Source organism: Xenopus laevis, chromosome 2L (assembly GCF_017654675.1).
Source record: "Xenopus laevis strain J_2021 chromosome 2L, Xenopus_laevis_v10.1, whole genome shotgun sequence".
Lineage (NCBI taxonomy): Eukaryota > Metazoa > Chordata > Amphibia > Anura > Pipidae > Xenopus > Xenopus laevis.
The window spans coordinates 73,768,015-73,788,169 of record NC_054373.1 but is presented as its reverse complement, the minus strand read 5'-3'; the positions used below and the strand labels follow the sequence as shown (position 1 = coordinate 73,788,169).

At 37.0% G+C, this 20,155-nt stretch overlaps 1 protein-coding gene across 2 annotated transcripts in view; it reads left to right on the top strand.

The window, feature by feature from the left end:
- The first annotated feature begins 5,668 nt into the window (after positions 1-5,668).
- pigr.L (polymeric immunoglobulin receptor L homeolog) overlaps positions 5,669-20,155 on the top strand; it is a 42,551-nt gene continuing 28,064 nt past the window's right edge. The window contains exons 1-2 of one of the 2 annotated variants that reach the window (XM_041582041.1): positions 5,669-5,863; positions 19,628-19,719. In XM_041582041.1, the coding sequence (XP_041437975.1) occupies positions 19,668-19,719 (52 nt within the window). In that variant the 5' untranslated portion in view covers positions 5,669-5,863; positions 19,628-19,667. The remainder of the gene's footprint in view (positions 5,864-19,627; positions 19,720-20,155) is intronic. The other variant, XM_018246559.2, reaches the window with a different exon arrangement.

Here is a 20,155-nt window from a genome sequence, read left to right as displayed (position 1 = left end):
AAATAAGTATAGGAGGCGCGGTAGTATCGTAATTTTGACCGCTGCTATTCTGCCAAACCACGAGAGATGATATGTATGCCATGTGGTTAAATCTTTTTTGAGCTTATCTATTAGCTGTGGATAGTTGGCTGTGTATAATCCGTCATATGTAGAGGTTAGGTGTCCCAGGTATGCTAGCCAGTTAGTTTCCAATTTATAATCAAATTTAAGTTGCATTAGTTTTAGTTCTGAGTCAGGCATTTTCAGGGGGAGGGCATGAGATTTTGTTGGATTAATCTTGTAGCCTGATATGCTTTGAAAGCATTCTAGTACTTGTAGGAGGTTTGGGGTGATGTTAATGTCAATAAGATATAATCTGCAAAGAGATTGATTTTGTATTCCTTATCGCCTAATTGAAAGCCTTTAATATTAGGATTTTGTCTGATAGTGTGAGCTAAAGGTTCTAGTGATAAAGCGAATATTAATGGGGACATGGGGCACCCATGGCGTGTTCCCCCCTTAATGTCGATGAGGTCTGATTGGAGGCCCATAGTACATACTCGGGCTGAGGGTGCTGCATAAAGCTGTTTAATTCACTGGAGGAATGGATTGGGGAGATTTACCTTATCTAGGACTGCAAACATGTATCTCCAATCCAAGCTATCGAATGCTTTTTGTGCATCCAGAGAAATTAGGAGGGAGGATGAGGCTATTCTTGGCGCCAAATGGACTAAGTTTATTGCTTTGCGAATGCTATCCGCCGCTTGGCGACCTGGTACAAATACAACTTGATCGGAATGGATTAGAGTAGGCAGTACTGTATTAAGTCTATTTGCTAGTATTTTGGCGAACAATTTGATGTCTGTGTTGATTAGCGAAATGGGTCTATAGCTGTCGCAATTGTAAGGATCCTTTCCCGGTTTTAATATCATCACAATAGAGGCAGTTTGCATGTGTTGCGTTTGGGGACGTCCCTCTAGAAATGATTGGAATAATTCTTTTAAGTGGGGGATAAGGTGTTTTGAGAATTTTTTATAGTATTTTGTTGTGTAACCATCCGGGCCTGGAGCTTTTCCTGATTTGGATTCTTTAATGACCTGTTCTATTTCTGCATTATCGATGGGTGCGGCCAGCATCTCCCGTGTTCTCTCTTTAATGTGGGTGGGTCTCACTTAGTCAAAAAGTCAGACATATGTGCTTGTGTCGCCTCGGGAACCTTATCTGCCGTGTAAAGATCTGAGTAAAATTTGTTAAATGCATGGAGAATTTGTTTAGTATCTCTGGTGATCGTTCCTGTTGGGGTTCGTATTTCATGTATGGTGTGTAAATTTTGGAAGGATTTTAGTTTACTGGCTAACATTGTATGTGGTTTATTGGCGTGTTTGTAATATACATATTTTGTTTTACGCATAACATAAGCTGCACTGTCTGAGAGTACCCGAATTAATTCTGGTCTAGCTTTTTGTATTTCTCTGTAGTTTTTCATTGTTGGGGAGTGTTTGTGCGTAACCACTAGATTGTGCAGTCTCTGGGAGAGGAGTTGTATTTTTCCATCTCTTATCTTTTTCAATCTTAGGGGTATGGGGCATATACTGATGCTAAGGTAGTCAGTTGATTCTGTAGAAGACCAGTTATGATTATGTATCGGCCTTCTTGATCTATGTGCTTCTCTTTTAGCTCAAATTTAATTTGTTTCGCCAGTAGTATAGCAACACCTTTAGATTTAGTGTCCGAATTTGCCAGGTATACTTGTGGATAGTGTTTAGAGGGGTATTTCGGATAGGATATCTTACTAAAGTGCGTTTCCTGTAGCATCAGAACATCTATATGTTGCTTAAAATAGTAAGAAAAGGCCATTGTACGCTTTTGTGGTGCATTCAGGCCATTGACATTATGGGAGCATACCTTTATGCCCAAAAAGCATACATAAGCACCCCATAAGCACAGCATAGAACCCACTCTAATCACCCTGAGGTGGCACTGAGAGCCTCACAACTGAATATCCAAGCAGCAGTTAATGCTAGAGCCAAAAACAATGAGAGGCCTACCAAAGTGCGGGGTCTACATGTGTTGCTTCACACTTGACTTTTGCAGATTGAAGTTAAATGGGTTGTTCACCTTTGAGTTAAGTTTATCTATGATGCAGAGATCAAGATTTTGAGACAACTTGCAATTGGTTGTTATTTTTTAGTATTTGTGGTTTTTGAGTTATTTACCTTTTTATTCAGCAGATCTACACTTTGCAATCTCATCAATCTGGTTGCTACGGTCCAAATTAGCATAGCAGACTGAAAGAGACTGGAATATAATTAGGGTATGGTCTGAATAGTAATTAGACATTTATCCAAATGATAGGCATGTGGAAACAAAGGAGTCAGATATTTGTTTCTATAAAAGTGTACTTACTTCTCCAGTCTGTGTCCAACCCTTCACAGACCTCTTTGCCCATGGTGTCCATGGTGCCGGCGCTTGTAGGGCTTCAGCCTGAGTGGAGGGACACGCCCTCCGCCGGTCTTCTGGGCTTTAGCTCTCCTGGGTTTAAGCTCTCCTGGTAGATAGCTAGGGCTATCCAATGCTTCAGGTCACTGAAGCGCTTGTACACTTGTGTACAGTGCCTACTGCGTTTACTCTGTCCGTTACCTGCTGCCAGAGTTTTTTGGCGTCTGGCAGCATTGATGCAATGGGACTGACTCCCAAACAGCACATCCCAACGCTCTAACACTTTGTCCACCAGTGCTCCATTCTTGTAACTGGAAAACCTTCGGGCCATTTTGGTGGTGGGGCCCTCCTCTCCTCTGTCATCATCATCATCCTCCTCCTCCTCCTGTCTCCTCTGTGAGGCAGTTGGTGGTGCCTATCCTCACTGCTGGGCAGCCTCAGTGGCCTCCTGGGGGAGCCGCTCCGAGCCCTGTGTGGGGTGCGTGGCATGCTGCGTGCCCCAGATAGTGAGCAAGACCCGCAGCGTGCCCTGGGAGACACCCTGCATGGGCTGAGGGACACCTTCCCTACACTATGCTCCTCCCCCCTGTCCTACGCTCTTCCCCCTCTACAGGACCCCCCTGCCCTACTCTCATCCCCCCCTCTATGTCCCGTTTTGATTTGCCGAAAAATTTGTGAAACTGCTGAAAATGTCACAACATGGCGGAAAATTTTAATCAATAGAAGACAAAATTTTTTACACATGCAACTTGTTTTTCTCACTCCAAATGCATTTAAGTCAATTGCCTTTTTTCTTGCAGTGACTTTTTTGTCTTTGTGACTTTTTTGTCTCTGTGACTTTTTTGTCTTGGCGATTTTTTGTCCAAATGCATTAAAGTCAATGGGTGTTTTTTGTCAAGTTATTTCTGACTCAAAGTGCATTAAAGTCTAGTGGTGACATTTTGGGGGACATTAACTTAGCTTGAGTGAAGGAATAGAATAAAAAATACTTCGAATTTCGAAGTGTTTTTTTGGCTACTTCTACCTTCGACTACGTCTTCGAATCGAACGATTCGAACTAAAAATCGTTCCACTATTCGACCATTCGATAGTCGAAGTACTGTCTCTTTAAAAAAAAACTTCAACCCCCAACTTCGCCACCTAAAACCTACCGAGCTTCCTACCGAAGGTCCCCATAGGCTTTCCAAGGTTTTTTTTTGATCTAAGGAATTTCGTTCGATCGATGGATTAAAATCCTTCGAATTCGAAGGATTTAATCGAATAGCGGTAAATAGCGACTTCGATATTCAAAGTCGAAGGATTTAACTTCGATAGTCGAATATCGAGGGTTAATTAACCCTCGATATTCGACCCTTAGTAAATGTGCCCCTTTGTCTCTGCGACTTTTTTTGTCACGTCAAATTTTTTTGTGCCGTTTGTGTGAAAAAATTTGCAGACGACAAAATGCTGAATTTTCATGCAAATCTGTGCATGGTGAAAAATTTGCTCATCGCTAATTATGGACTTCCAACTCTCTCCCTGGGCATTGTTTGTACTTGACCCCTACTCTCTTTTCAGACCATCCACATCCACTGCCATGTTTTGTCTTAAGCCTTTCTTTTTTGCTGTTCTAATCTGTTTCGGCAGGGTGGCCACACCAACGACAGTTCAAACCTTACTACACTTTGGCACTTCTCTACTCTCCTGTTCTTTTGTGTTATAAGATCTAATGGCATTTACTACATGGTAACATTGTAATAATCTCTGCATATTTATATTGCAATGTCTGCCCTGACTGGTTATACTTTTCTGTAAAAATGTATACTTTCCATCAAGACAAATAACAAGCCTGCCTGGTTGGTTTCCTTAGCTGGCAAAAAATCTACCTGAGATCAAGGCACAAGAACAAAAAGATAACATGTTTGGATGTTGGAAGATAGCGTCTGTGTTTAACAATTTATATCAGCAAGTGAGACACATTTTTACTTCCTTCAATAAAATAATCAGGCAAAGGTTATGCAAACACTAGATAGTTAATGTGTCATTTGCAGCTCCATGGAAGGAATAATAACTAGCCTGAAGTTAACAAAATAGACTTGCATATTGAAACTGAGTGAAATAAAAAACATAGGGTAGACTGTCAAGGTTGGGGTTGTTTTCTCTGTAAAAAAGGCGCTTGCGAGGGGACATGATTACACTTTACAAGTACATTAGAGGACATTATAGACAAATAGCAGGGGACCTTTTTACCCATAAAGTGGATCACCGTACCAGAGTGTGTATAGAAAATGGATCTGCACACACACTGGTTAATGCAGTCGGGGAGTATCCCCTTTTATTCAGCCACCAAACATTCAACGTGCGGATCCGTTTTCTATACACATTCGTTGCTAAGGGACCCGGCCGGGTCAACGGAAGAAACGCACCGCCAGTTGCAGGATTGTGAACTACAGGTGTGCGGTAGGAGAAATTACATTGTCACCATACCAGAGGCCACCCCTTTAGACTAGAAGAATATAACTTTCATTTGAAGCAACGTAGGGGGTTCTTCACAGTCAGGACAGTGAGGTTGTGGAATGCACTGCCGGGTGATGTTGTGATGGCTGATTCAGTTAATACCTTTAAAGAATGGCTTGGATGATTTTTTGGACAGACATAATTTCAAAGGCTATTGTGATACTAAGCTCTATTAGTTAGTATAGGTATGGGTATATAGAATTTATGTAAAAGTAGGGAGGGGTGTGTGTATGGATGCTGGGTTTTCATTTGGAGGGGTTGAACTTGATGGACTTTGTCTTTATTCAACCCAATTTAACTATGTAACTATGTAACTATGTAACATACTTCTATAAAAACTGGTTAGTGTATACCATCAGTGACTTTGTAACTGTGAAGTTGTATGTCTTTTATGGTTTTAAGATCTGGTGAAACTTTACAATATGAGTAATGTTTGATCATAAGCTCCAATTTTATTATATCAAAAGTTAAGCAATATGAACAGAACAGACTGGTGTGCAGGCTAACACGGGAGATTTTTTTCTTAAATGTGTGTCTTAAATCTGATACAGCTTATTGCAACATGACCCTGAACAACAAGACACCATTATTTATCAAATAGTGCTAATGTAATGGTCAAAAGAGTTCACGATTTATTAATGAATAATCATGCAGTGACTATGTCCACATTAATCAGAAACTGTTTTAAAGAACTGGTGTTGATTTGGAAAGACACAGTTTTAAATGATGGTACTTGTAATACAATAGGGAGGGTGTGGGGTCAGGAACAAACACTGAAAGACTTTTCCCTGGCATCCTAAGATAGGCGTACCTGAACATAATAAGAAGCATTACAGCATAGTGCAGTTTCATTTCTCATAAGCTACAAGTGAAGAGGAAGAACAGAAGAAAATAAAGTTCTCTGTGTTCCAACAGTTTTTTATAAAAGAAAACTAAGTATAGGCTACTTGTGAGTATACATTTTATCTTTAAATATCAGAGTTCCTGTATGGAAGTGTACTTGAAATTAGAGATGATTAGAACAGTTACATTGTAATGAATTATCCTTGTTTTTCCTGTAGGGTTCTATTTAGAAAATGTTAGAGAGAAAAAAGGTCTATTAAAATGCTAAGTTTGTTTTCCCACCTCTTTATTTCTCCTGTGTTGGTCTTTCTAAAGTTACCCTTTAATATAAGAGAGGAGAATCGTTAACTTCATATTCACTAAAATGGAATTTAGTTATAGTGGATGCTGAAAATGCATATGTGGTGATTTATTTACCAGGTCTAACAAAGCAAATAAACCGAAGAGAACTTAATTATTTCTTACTTATTTCAGACCTTGTCAGAGAAACATACTTATCTTTTTGCAGTGTATTAACATAGTAATGTAGAATGGGATCTTAGATTTTTCAGAGGTGTTTCTTACATTGTTATGAAAAACATTGCTGTTCAGATCAAGGTCCTGGGAGTGCTATATGTGTGTGAAAGAGAATTTTCTGAAATATTGTTTTGGACTATATTGGAATATAAACTATGACTGAAAAAATAAAGATTAGGAAATTTGAGGCTGAAAAAATATCGAGGCTACTTTTATTCATAATTGTTTGGAAAAGGACATAGGAGTATTGCACATCCTGTATGGAACATAAAATCAGGAGAATTATTCTTCCCTTTTATAAAGCACCAGTAAGGCCTAATTTAGTGTGTGTAGTCAAAAATATGCACAAATTCTGTTTCATTGCACTGAAGAAGGTGCAGTTAATTTGAATACAGTCACTATGCATTATATAAATGTATATAAGGATACGATTCCATAAAAGCTCCTTTACCAATAAAGGGAGCAGAATAGTTATTTAAACTATATTTCTTCTGTAGACATTGAAAGGTTTTTATTACAAAGTTTTGCAATGCTTTTCCAGATATACCCCCATCCTACTATTTATGCCCCATGTCCTGCGTAATTACTCCCTTCATCTAACCAAGCTTCATCAAGCCATGCCCTGTTCTGCTGCAAAATCTGCTCTGTTATGTCATCTCCTCACTTCCTTGTGGCTTTACCAGTAATTTTATATAGAAAAGGCGAATACCCTAGGGCTCTCGTCACCACCAAATTTCTTCCCCACTGGAGGTGCGGGTTAATATATCCCACACTCTGATTGGGGGAAACAATAGTTTTTTTTTAAATGGCCCCCACCTGCAACAGGCCACCTGCACCAGGAGGAAGGTCTGAGTGCGGGTGGCCATGTTGTGTGACACATAAGCATGTATTGGACGCTCCTTATGTGCACGTGTGACATCATATGCATAACAAGTGAAAACATATCTCTTATCCGCAAACCCCTTATCCAGAAAGCTAATAATTATGGAAAGTCCATCTCCCATAGATTCTACTTTTGAAAAATCATTTCAGTTTTCTCTGTAATAATAAAACAGTACCTTGTACTTGATCCCGACTAATCTGCATAAACCATATTGGTGGCAAAACAATCCTTTTTTTTAGAAAACAAAATATAGCTCCAAATTAAGATCCCTTATCTGTAAAACAATATGTCAAGCATTCTGGATAATATATCCAATACCTAAATCTTCTATTTAAGAGATACTTTTCTTCATAAGCAAGAAGTATTTAGATTTTCTATTACTTACTGATAAGTAGAACATTTCATCCAGAGAGCACAAAGTAACCTATGACTTCACCACAGTGTTTTTTTTTTACGGTACATATTACTTGTCCAATAAGGAGCAGAAAATGGTAGTCTTCTCCTACCAGAAAGTTCATTAATGCAAGGTATTGTTCAATCCATTTTACGGAGAATACCTGAAATGAAATCTGATTACAGGAAACATTTAAAGCTTATGACTTCCTGTAATCAGATTTCCTTTACTTTATTCTCGGAAAAATGGATTGAACAATACCTTGCTTTAATGAACATTCGGGTAGGTTACCATGTAGTTCTGCTGCTTATTGGACATGTAATATGTACCCTGAATGCATCACTTGATACTGTGATCTTCTACATGAGTAATTATTATTACACTGAAATGGTGCTATCTAGATTTTTCATTATAACTTGGCCACACTATGGAGCTGGTCAAACTTGTTGGTGGGGTCAAGAAAATAAATACTTGTTTGTTATTGTCACTTTAATTTGCACCAATAATAATAATAATAGTTATTATTATTATTATTATTATTATTATTATTATTATTATTATTATTATTATTATTATTATTATTATTATTATTATTATCCAAGATTGATCATTTTGTAGCTCTTCTTCAAAAATAATATTTTTATGAGCTTGCCTTATATCTTCATATGAAGTTTATTAAATTACAAAGAGTAATTTAGGCAGAACCTACACAGTGTGCAAAGTATAAAAAGGGCAGCAATCAATAAATCTGACCCTTAAAGGCTTACTGAAGAAAATATAGTGGGCAAATTCCTCTTTTCCCTGCAGTGAGTTGTGTCTAAAACAACTTTCATTAAAGGGTCTTGTATCCAAATGCTCTGTGCAAACTTCTGCAATTAGCAACAATCAGTCCTTCCTGCCTTCTGTTCCAAACTGAATGTTGCGTCTATTGACGACTGTACTGCGCAAACCCTATCGCTACCATCACATCCTGACCAGACGGTAGCTCCAGGGTTCCCTCAGCGTGCTGTGTCAATAGACGTAACTCCAATGCAGAGAATCAGGCATAGACATAATTTGCAAGCTAAACTGATGACAGACTGGAACTGAAGACAGGCAGACTGCAAGAATATTAGACGCATCTGATTTGGAGCAAATCGCACATACATTTGCGTCTATTTTGATTGACGCAGTGCAGTTGTGGTGAATTCAATACCTGTATTAAGCCCGAAATGATGCCTGCATTCTGGGAAAAAAAGCTGCATTGTGGGAAAAAAACATAAAGATCACATCCACTTTGCTCACTGCATCAAGGTAAGAGTACGAGCCCTTAAGTGTGTTACATGTAATTGTGTTAATATTGTTGGTACGTTGTATTTTTAATAATGTTAAACTGTCTGCTTATTTTCAGATGTACCAAATAAAAAAACTTGACAATTCATTAAATGTTAATGAAGTTCCAAAATGTAAAAGTACTTGTATCTAAATGTATATATTTATTTTTATAGCGCTACTTGCGTAAATGTTAAAGGGGCTGTTCACCTCTAAAGTAACGTTTAGTATGATGTAGAGAGTGATATTTGGAGACAAGAAAAAAAAAGAAAAAAATTAAAACCAATTGAAAGGTTGCTTAGAAATGGCCATTCTCTAATATTCTAAAAGTTAACTTAAATGTAAACCACCCCTCTAAAGAGACAAAATAAAGGAGGTCCCTGTAATGTAAAGCTAACAGTCTAAAGGGGATAGGTAATTGACATACACACGTGGGAGAATAATAAGCACTGCAATTTACAGCAGTTGATTGAGGCATTTCCCTATATTTGCCAAGGCTGAGCCAGATGCTATGGCAGACTGGCAGTGCTCAAAGAGGTAGTCTTTGGGGGTAATGGTATCAACTGTCTTAAAGGGGTTGTTCAACACTATATTCACTTTTAATATGATGTAGAGAATGATATTCTAAGACAATTTGCAATTGGTATTCATGTTTTATTATTTGTGGGTTTTGAGCTGTTTGACTTTTTAAATTGGTTTCATGTTTTATTATTTGTAATTTCAGCATTTTGGGTGCTAGAGTCCAAATTATCATAGCAAGCATGCATTGATATGAATAAGAGATTGGAATATGAAGAAGTGGGCCAAAAACAATAAATTTGTAGCCTTTGTAGCATCTATTTTTAGATGGGGTCAGTGACCCCCATTTGAAAGCTGGATAGGGTCAGAAGAAAAATGGAAATAATTAAAAAAACTATGAAAAAGAAAAAATGAAGGCCAATTTAAAAGTTGATTACTGTTTTTGCCCCTATTCAAAAAAAGTTTAGGCAAAAAAATGCAATTTCAAATATATTTGAGTTTGACATTTTTCTTGTGAGTTCAAATGAAACATTTTAGTAGCTAAAAGCTGCCAGGTTTAAATAAGTGTGAATGTGAAGTATATTTGAAGCATTTCAAGCAAGTTGATGCAAGTCAAAAAATGGTGACTGTACAGGCTAATTGGAAATTAATGAAACAATATGATTTTCCTAATATATTTTTTATCAACTGATAAATCTGCCCTTTACAGAGGCCAGATGAATTTAGATGGAGAAGAAGCCAGAGTGTCTTGTTTGGAGTGAAAGTCTAATCACTGTGGGATACAAAACCATTGCAACAAGTAACTGTCCCACCATAGACATGTGCTGAGCTGAGAAACATCAGAAACACATTTGACAGGTCAATGGCACACAGTGCTCTTTATCACCCACCAAACAGCACCAAAAAAACCCATTACATGGCAAGAAAATTGCAATATGCAACTGGAGAGGTTTAGATTTGTCATTACAGGGATATAATTGCAAACACAGTTTTGTATATGAAGAGAAAAACCTCTTATATAATGTATAACACAAAACAATTTATTTAAAGGGCAAGTCAACCAAAAAGTAAAAATTTGCCTCATAAAACTAAACATAATTCTAATCAACTTTCCTATATATATTTATCAACATTTTCAGTGATTTTAAAGTTGTTTGTCAAAAACCAATTGATATTGAAAGCAGCATTAGCGTAAGCAATTGCTTGTTATTTTTGAAACAATGTTGCAAAAGTCTTAGTTCCACAGCAAAGTCAGGTCTGTTAATCAGCTGGCTTCTCTTACATTATTTCAACAGTCTGGGCCATCGGGGCAGAGAATAGAAAGGGACAAACACTGCTTTCAATAGCAATACATATACAAATAACTTAAAAAACATCTACAACTTAGAATTATGTTTCATTTTATTTGGCAAAACATAATTTTTTGGTTTGACCTTCCCTTTAAATATTTATACAAATCCTTTCTCCATGCATGCAATACACATTGTGGAATGAAGATTCAATTGTTTCAGTTCTGGTGTTCAGTATACAAGTGACATCTGTGCCAGATTCTTTAGACGCAATTGTGCTGGGGAAACACTGGAGCTACCTTTTTGGTATTTTACAAATCAATCCCTACATGGTATCTTAGCCTCAAATGTAAAAAAAAAAAAAATATAGGGGGACACCTTCTATAAACTATAGCAATAGCAAACACTTATTTTAGGCAAAAACTAAAGGCTTCCCAGCAATTCTGGGAATTTTCTTAGATCAGGCATACCCAACTTCAATCTGAGGGAGATGATCAATAAAAAGATTATAATCTATGATTTTCTTATTGATACTCCTCTGGTCAAGTGCGGCCAATAAATGTGTAGTGCCAGCAAGTACTGACAAAGCTGCATTCACAAAACCCTTGCAACTCTGTGCACTCCATTTAATGAACGTAAAGGGTTGCACATTTGGGCTCACCTGGATATCTCGAGGTGCAAGTTTAAAAGCATGCACTCATTTTATAGTGTCATGAATTGTTAAAATAAATTGCAAGGCACCTTCACAGCAAGGCATGTGCAGTTAACTCCAAACTTTGCTGTAACTCGACTAATTCACTGTTGACCATGCTGTAAATCATTTATCAGCAAATGACACATGAATACATTTCCCATCATTGGCACTGATGCCAGACACTGGTGCCAGAAGATGTAGTTTACATTTTATTACTTCACTTAATAATACAATGTATGCAGGCTGGTGTGACCTTGTGGATGCTAGGGCCATTAAAGGAGCAGTAACACCAAAAAATAAAAATTATCAAAGTAATACTATATAATAATATAGTGCTGTCCAGCAACAGTTCTGTTTGCTTCAGAAAGACTACTATATTTCATATAAACAAGCTCCTGTGTAGTCATTGGGGCTGCCATTCAAGCTGTTTAAAATATTCAACTTTGTCTTGAAGACTGGGATGCTATTTACGCCAAACAAATTTTCTTACATTTTATTGCAGTAGAAAGAAAGCCAGAAATGTTGCAGAAAATGTGCTCTACCTGGTTTTTGAGACCATATGACATAAACATTTGCTTCTAAACTGGGGTCTTCTGATCAAGGCTGGAGTTGTGAAACAACTGCTACAGACAGTTGATTTATTTGGTGCGCCAATGGAAAATCATACCAATGTTTCAAGACCACCTTCTGAAATGCATTGGGTAGGCATGGCCTTTGCATATAAACAGAGGAAAGGATCTCCAAAATGAAAGTTCATTTTGGAGATTCTTTCCTCTGTTTATATGCAAAGGCCATGCCTACCCAATGCATTTCAGAAGATGCATTGAAATCACTCACGCACTTTTACAAGCAATATTGGGTGCCAATGGTTCTTAAGCAGAAAGAAGAACAACAATTTCTTTGGTGGAGTATAGAACTGTTGTTACTAGTCCCCTTTTTTTATTTCTGATCTAGACTAGAGTGGGCAATTAAGAATCTAAAGTAAAAAAGGACCACATTTTTACAAAGCCAATTAGATTGTGTCTATTTCCAGAATTTCCAGTGATATTCCATTTATTTGCATAGTCATTCACTCTGTTTCCATGGAATCACTTTTAAAATATAGATGTGGTTTGCCAGAAAACATAATTTACAGCAGTATAAAATGGGGAAGCAATGAGCTATGACAAAGCAGATTAACACATAGATTAACACATAGATCATGGAGGTACACACTCCAAAAATCATATAGAGCATTATCCTGCTTACAAATTACAAAAATAGAGACACTTGCTTGAAAACCCTGTTATTTGGGTTTAGACTAATACTAAGACTGTGCACATGCTCAGTGTAGTCTGGGCTGCTTAGGGATCATCATAAACAAAGCTGCTTGAGTTCTGCATGGCTGGGAAGTAAGACGGGGCCCTCCCCTGCTGTTCATAAGTATGATTGTTTCCCTGCTCAGCAGTTAGGGACCATCTCACAATTCCTATCCACAGCAGTAAATGAAGGGAGAATTTCACTACATACTGTCAGGTTTCTTATAAAAAGGATACAAATATTGGAGATAGGTTTCTTTTTCATTAAAGAAAGTAAAAATGGGATTTTATTTTTTTGCCTTTACATGCCCTTTAAATGCAGTATGCCAATCTAATTTCTCAACAACCATAACTGTCCTCCCCCTCTTAAAGCAAAGTTGTGTGGGTGTCTGAGTTTACCTACCTTAATATGGGTAACAAGTAGTACTAGACAGCCCAGCTAGTACTAATACCACAACTCTATGTATCACCTTCTTTGCTTTTGGTACTACAATGTGTAAAAAATTGAGGGCAGAAACTTGTGGCAATTCACAGAGGAGAAGACACTGTCATCTCAGTGGTATTTAAGCCATTATGTCTGCTTTGGAAAATCCACTAGCTGTCTGCTTTGGAACTGAGAACGAAAAAAATTGCAATGGCACACAGGGCTTACGCAACACCTTAAGTGTTTGTTGCGGAACACTTAAGGTGTTGCACAAGTCCTATGTGCCATTGGATTTTTTTCGTTTTCAGTACTATTGGGATCTTTGTTTAGCCAAAGAAGGCAGGGTGCGCAAGGACCTAAACATTTTGGATCCTGCTTTAGAACTGAGCCCACAAAATGGTCCAGTTCTGAGACAAATGTCATTTCAAATGTCATTTGAAATGAAATAAGATCATAAGTTAGATAAATACTGTAGATATTGTATAGCTAAAAAGTGGTGCTTATCTTCAAGACCTTGTCAGGATATTGTTCAATATGCTGGCAGTCAGGCCCAGAGAGAAAGAGAGAGGTCATTTGAATTGCTCCGAGATGTTGATAAAGGTGAGTGGGCCATGCCAAATTGTTCCGCCTGATTTTCCCGATGATACTGAGGAGACAGTACAGCTATATGATCATACTAATTTGCCCTAGATGGCAGCACCCTACAGGTTAGCAGGGGTGGCAAAATACTGAAATTCCATTTTTTAAAATCAGATTTTCAGCTTTTCTAGCACAAAGACGTTTGCGCTCTTTACACTGGTAATGCAGCCCTATGGGATTATCCTCATTTTTGAACTTTGCAAGTAGTTTTTTAAATGAGGCCCATGTTAAGGAGTTAAAAGGTAGTTTTACAGTAATTCCTTGAAGTTGTGGAATCCTTACCCGAAAGCAATAGTAATGGATCAATGTCTCTAAAATAGACCTTTTAAAGAGAAACACTGATTACTAAAAATGAAAGAAAAATCATTAAAGTATAAAAAAAAATGGTTGTTGAAATTGGCACATCAAATAATTAGAAAAAAGCATTTTGAACCAATTAAACATACACTGTGTAAAGCTTCCCAGGCTGAATGATTTAGAAATAAGGGAAAGGTTGTTTACTCATACTCTTTAATGCCTAATCAAGGTTCAAAGTGCACATGGTGCTAATTTAATATTGCTTTTTATCTTGATTTTAATTGCTTCCAGATTAGAAACAATGGGCCAGATTTAATTCAGTAAGAAACAGGTTTATCACATTTTCAGGATTCATTGAGATCTGGCACAGTGCAGAGAGACTGGCGAATTGCTAATGTGGTGCCTCTATTCAAAAAAGGATCCCGTTCTCAGCCTCAAAACTATAGGCCAGTTAGTCTGACGTCAGTGGTAGGAAAGCTTTTCGAAGGGTTAATAAAGGATAATATACTGGACTTCATAGCAAATCATAATACTATGAGTTTGTGCCAGCATGGTTTTATGCGTAATAGATCTTGCCAGACTAACTTAATTTCTTTTTATGAGAATGTAAGTAGAGACCTCGATTCTGGGATGGCAGTGGATGTGATTTACTTAGACTTTGCTAAAGCATTTGATACAGTGCCACACAAAAGGTTACTGGTTAAATTAAGGAATGTTGGCCTGGAACATAGTATTTGTACCTGGATAGAGAACTGGCTAAAAGATAGACTACAAAGAGTGTGGTAAATGGAACATTTTCTAATTGGACCAGTGTTGTTAGTGGAGTACCGCAGGGCTCTGTACTAGGTCCCTTGCTTTTCAACTTGTTTATTAATGACCTGGAGGTGGGCATTGAAAGTACTGTTTCTATTTTTGCAGATGATACTAAATTGTGCAGAACTATAGGTTCCATGCAGAATGCTGCCACTTTGCAGAGTGATTTGTCTAAACTGGAAAACTGGGCAGCAAACTGGAAAATGAGGTTCAATGTTGATAAATGCAAGGTTATGCACTCTGGCAAAAATAATATAAATGCAAGTTATACACTAAATGGCAGTGTGTTGGGAGTTTCCTTAAATGAGAAGGATCTAGGGGTCTTTGTAGATAACACGTTGTCTAATTCTGGGCAGTGTCATTCTGTGGCTACTAAAGCAATTAAAGTTCTGTCTTGCATAAAAAAGGGCATTAACTCAAGGGATGAAAACATAATTATGCCTCTTTATAGGTCCCTGGTAAGGCCTCATCTGGAGTATGCAGTTCAGTTTTGGACTCCAGTCCTTAAGAGGGATATAAATGAGCTGGAGAGAGTGCAGAGACGTGCAACTAAATTGGTTAGAGGGATGGAAGACTTAAATTATGAGGGTAGACTGACAAGGTTGGGGTTGTTTTCTCTGGAAAAAAGGCGCTTGCGAGGGGACATGATTACACTTTACAAGTACATTAGAGGACATTATAGACAAATGGCAGGGGACCTTTTTACCCATAAAGTGGATCACCGTACCAGAGGCCACCCCTTTAGACTAGAAGAAAAGAACTTTCATTTGAAGCAACGTAGGGGGTTCTTCACAGTCAGGACAGTGAGGTTGTGGAATGCACTGCCGGGTGATGTTGTGATGGCTGATTCAGTTAATGCCTTTAAGAATGGCTTGGATGATTTTTTGGACAGACATAATATCAAAGGCTATTCTGATACTAAGCTCTATAGTTAGTATAGGTATGGGTATATAGAATTTAATTAAAAATAGGGATGGTTGTATGTATGGATGCTGGGTTTTCATTTGGAGGGGTTGAACTTGATGGACTTTGTCTTTTTTCAACCCTATGTAACTATGTAACTATGTAACTATGTATCTATGTAACTCATGGATGTGATTCAATTTGAGATGCAATTCAATGAGGAAAAGTTATCACATGGTTTATCATTTGAAAACTCTATTGAAGTCTATGGGAAAAAATGGGAACTGAATTTGAAGAAAACTTTTTCCTCTGAGAATTTTGTCAATGAGTTTTTATTGAAAACTTTATTGAAGTCTATGGGAAAAAATGGGAACTGAATTTGAAGAAAAGTTTTTCCTCTGAGAATTTTGTCAATGAGTTTTTATGTGATAAACCATGAGATAACTTTTTCTCACTGAATTGCTTCCATCTCATTGACCAATGCTCTCATTACACTCAGTAACACGCTTCTATCTGGATAGATAGATAGATAGATAGATAGATAGATAGATAGATAGATAGATAGATAGATAGATAGATAGATAGATAATAGATAGATAGCATCTGCAATTACTGTATTCACTTAAACACATATGCCCTTTCTTCTTACTATATGATTTTCTTTCAGGTTCAACAAGATATTTAGAGCCCCCAAATATATTAAAGTGATACTGACACTAAAAAAACTACTTTTCAAAAAATTCATGTACATTAAAAGTTACCTATATGTCATGGTACCCATTTTTCACTGATCATTATTCTTTTGTAAGTAATTTTCTTAAACCTAACTGTTTTGCCAACCTGACCCTCTCCCTTCTCAACCTGTCCGTTAGAGCTTCTAATGCTAACTGACTACTGCTGCACAAATATGTCAGCACCCTGATAGAGGAACATGGGCAACCACATAGGTAATGTAAAAGCACCAGGCAAATACTTTTTTGGCAAAATTATAAATTGCAAGCAAAGACAATGATATGGTAGATGTAAAAAATGGTTTGATTTCTGGTGTCAGTATCTTTAGATGGAAAATCTGCCTCAAACCTTTTGCTACCTACTGTACATATAAGTATAATTGTATTGCTATAGGTTTCCACTTGATCACTGGAAGGTGGAATCTGCCAGCACAATAATATATCACATCTCAAATTCAGACAGTAACCTCCTGCATTGTTTACACCTTTAATCCCCCTACATTGTTCACACCTATGACACCTCTATTGTTCACAGCCCTAAAGCCCTGTACTGTTCACTGTCCCAGACTATAAATTCCCACATTTTGCTGAAGGGGCACCAGGTCCTGATAAGTTTCCCTGTCTCCTGCTGCATTCTGCCTGCCCTATGCTCCCTGTGTAAGCCATTCTTTGCCTGCCCTATGTGAGCCATACTCTGCCTGCCCTATGCTGTCTGTGTGTACCTTACTCTGCCTACCTTATGCTCCCAGCATATTTACATAGTTTCATAGTTAAATTGGGTGGGTAAATGGGTAAAAAGGTCCCCTGCTATTTGTCTATAATGTCCTCTAATGTACTTGTAAAGTGTAATCATGAACTCTCGCAAACACCTTTTTTCCAGAGAAAACAACCCTAACCATGACAGTCTACCCTTGCAGGGGTGTATTTAGAGAGGAAGCAGACCCTGCGGCTGCAGGGGGGGCCCAGGAGATGTAGGGGGCCCCTGAAGTCATAATTAATGAGCCATTTTAATATGTATTGGTAAAACAGGACAAATCTCTGCATATTTGGGGGGGCCCTAAAATTATTTTGCTGTGGGGCCCAATAACATATAGTTATTGCTTGTGTGTGATATACTCTGCCTGCCCTATGCTCTGAGTATGTCTTACTTTGCCTGTGTGTGCCATGCTCTGCCTTTGGGAAGTGAACCTGGTGGGGGTTTGTTAGCATTTGGAAATACTTGTTAGGGGCTTCCCAAGATGTTTAATTATGTGCTGGGAGTTGCTGTGCTATCCACAGGGGGAGGATGATGCATTGGATTTAAGGGTATGTTGTATCTTGTTTCACATATGAGTGATAAGTGATATTCTTGCTGTGAACACCAACCATTTAGTTTTATGATGTGCTACCACTATTAATACGTTTTAAAAGTTTTTACCTTGTGCAAAAGTACTCTGAAAAATATAACAATGTATTGTAACGACCAATGCAAATTAAAAAATGTTTTTTATTATTATATATTTCTTTTATTTAAGTAAAGAAACAAGTTGTGATTTACAGGAAGTGCGGTAACTGGACACCCCAGTCCGCAATGCTAGTACAAGTGCTAATAAACAGACATTCCTGCGCATAAAATGGAATCAAGATAAGTACTTTCCAATGTTGCAAATAACATTGCCTAGCAATGTTAAGTGCTATGAGAAAAAAAGAGCTGTAAAACAAATAGTATAACAAGTGACAAATAAAACATTTTTAGTTTTTTTAATGTAAATTGAACTACATTTCACTGTGATATCTGGTGGTTGCTTGTATTCTTTCAGAAATGTATGTTATCTTATTTTGTGCATTAAAAATAACCTTTTGCTTTCACTAGATACTAACAGTAAAACGTAAGAAAACTGATTTCGTAATAATTAATTCAATGTTGGCTTCTGTACAAGGAAATGCACTGTGAAATATGGGCACAGTCAAAACATTCAAGATCATTTGGCTCCAATCCGGCAATTCTCTATTCTTTGGAAATTTAAATTAATGCTATTGCAGTTTCCTGGAGAAAATCAATAGGCCATTGACTGATATGTTTACATAATTTGTTTAAGCTTCTAATTAATCTCTTGTTTACATGCAGAGTACATTACAACTAGTTAGGAAAATATTTTTTTTTCTACGGATTTAATACAAATAAAGGAGTCATGTAATAGTCACAGGTATGTTGCTAGTAACTCATAGCAACCAATTTACAGTTAGCATTTACTGGTCAACTAAAAACAAACATCTGATCAGTTGCTAAAGGCTATTAGATGTGGGGAAAAATAATAATATAATGTTTGTGTTTTTATTTTTCAGTTGAATGATCACAATAAAATTTGAACTATATATTTATCTGTTTAAAGGGCAACCAAAGCCAATATTTAACATGGCTATTTTTGAGGCAGAGGTCTGATATTCCATTTAAAATTAAACCAGGAAAATAAAAAATACTTATATAAGTATATTCTGGGCACAGTCCATAGAGGAAAAAGAGGGAACCGCACTGCTAATTATTACTCTTGCACAAATTAAGAGTAAATACATTCTTTATTACATATCAATTAAAAACGTACGTATAAGGAAAAAATAAATTTTACCCAGAGACATTTCTACCAAAGCACAATCCCGTAGCCTTCCTTCCAGTTAAATAAAAAAAAATTGTAAGTTTCTCCAGGACTTCCTGACACATTTCATCATCTACTGTTTCTAGTTTAGTGCTTGCCTGACCTGCTTACTTATACTAGGTCAGTTTTCTATCTACTTGCTGTGGGTTAGCTGAATTATAGCAAACACTGCACCTGTTACCTTGTTTATGTCTCCACTTTTAATTTTAATATTTACCATATCTTGATACTGAGCTTCCTATTCATAGTCTTTAATTATCTTTTCTCCCACCCAAGCAGAACTTACAACGTTTCTACATTTTACTCATCTACTTTTTATATATTTCTGCTGCTTAAAATGTAGGATGCAGTAGGTTTATTGACACTTTCCTGTTACTTGCTTCATGGCCTATTTAACTTGGAAATCTGTCTAGTCTGGACATTTGGCCTGTCAGATCATGTACAATTGTTTGTCACTCTGCGTGAACTTGATACTGTGAAGCTCACAGCCCTTTTCCAGTAACTAATATTTTTCTCCTTATTGCAGATTCAGCAAGACAGTGTGACAACTGGACTAACTTTTGGTAATGACAATGTATCTGTTTGTCCTAATTTCTGTTTTAATCCTTCAATTTTCCGGTAAGTTTCCCAAAATACCTTAACTTAGAATATATATATATATATATATATATATATATATATATATATATATATAGCTGCTAGTGTATGCAGTGTATGCAGCACTGTTTATTAAAATAATAGAGCAAAGGATCAATGCAATCATAGAAAATAAATAAAAACAATATTACATAACAGTTATGATGACATGAAAGCAAGTGACAGGACATACCTGTGCCTTAAAGGTTACATTCCAAGGTGCAGATTTATTAATATTCAAGACTGTATTTTTTTGCATAATTTGAGAAAAAGCAACACAAAAGCACTAAGGGGGTTATTTATCAAAGTCCGAATTTATCTCAATATTTTCTGAAAAAAACTAAGACCAAATCCGCACAGGTTTTTTCGGCTTATTTATGAATCCCACTTCCTAAAAATTTTGTTTGAGGGAGAAATC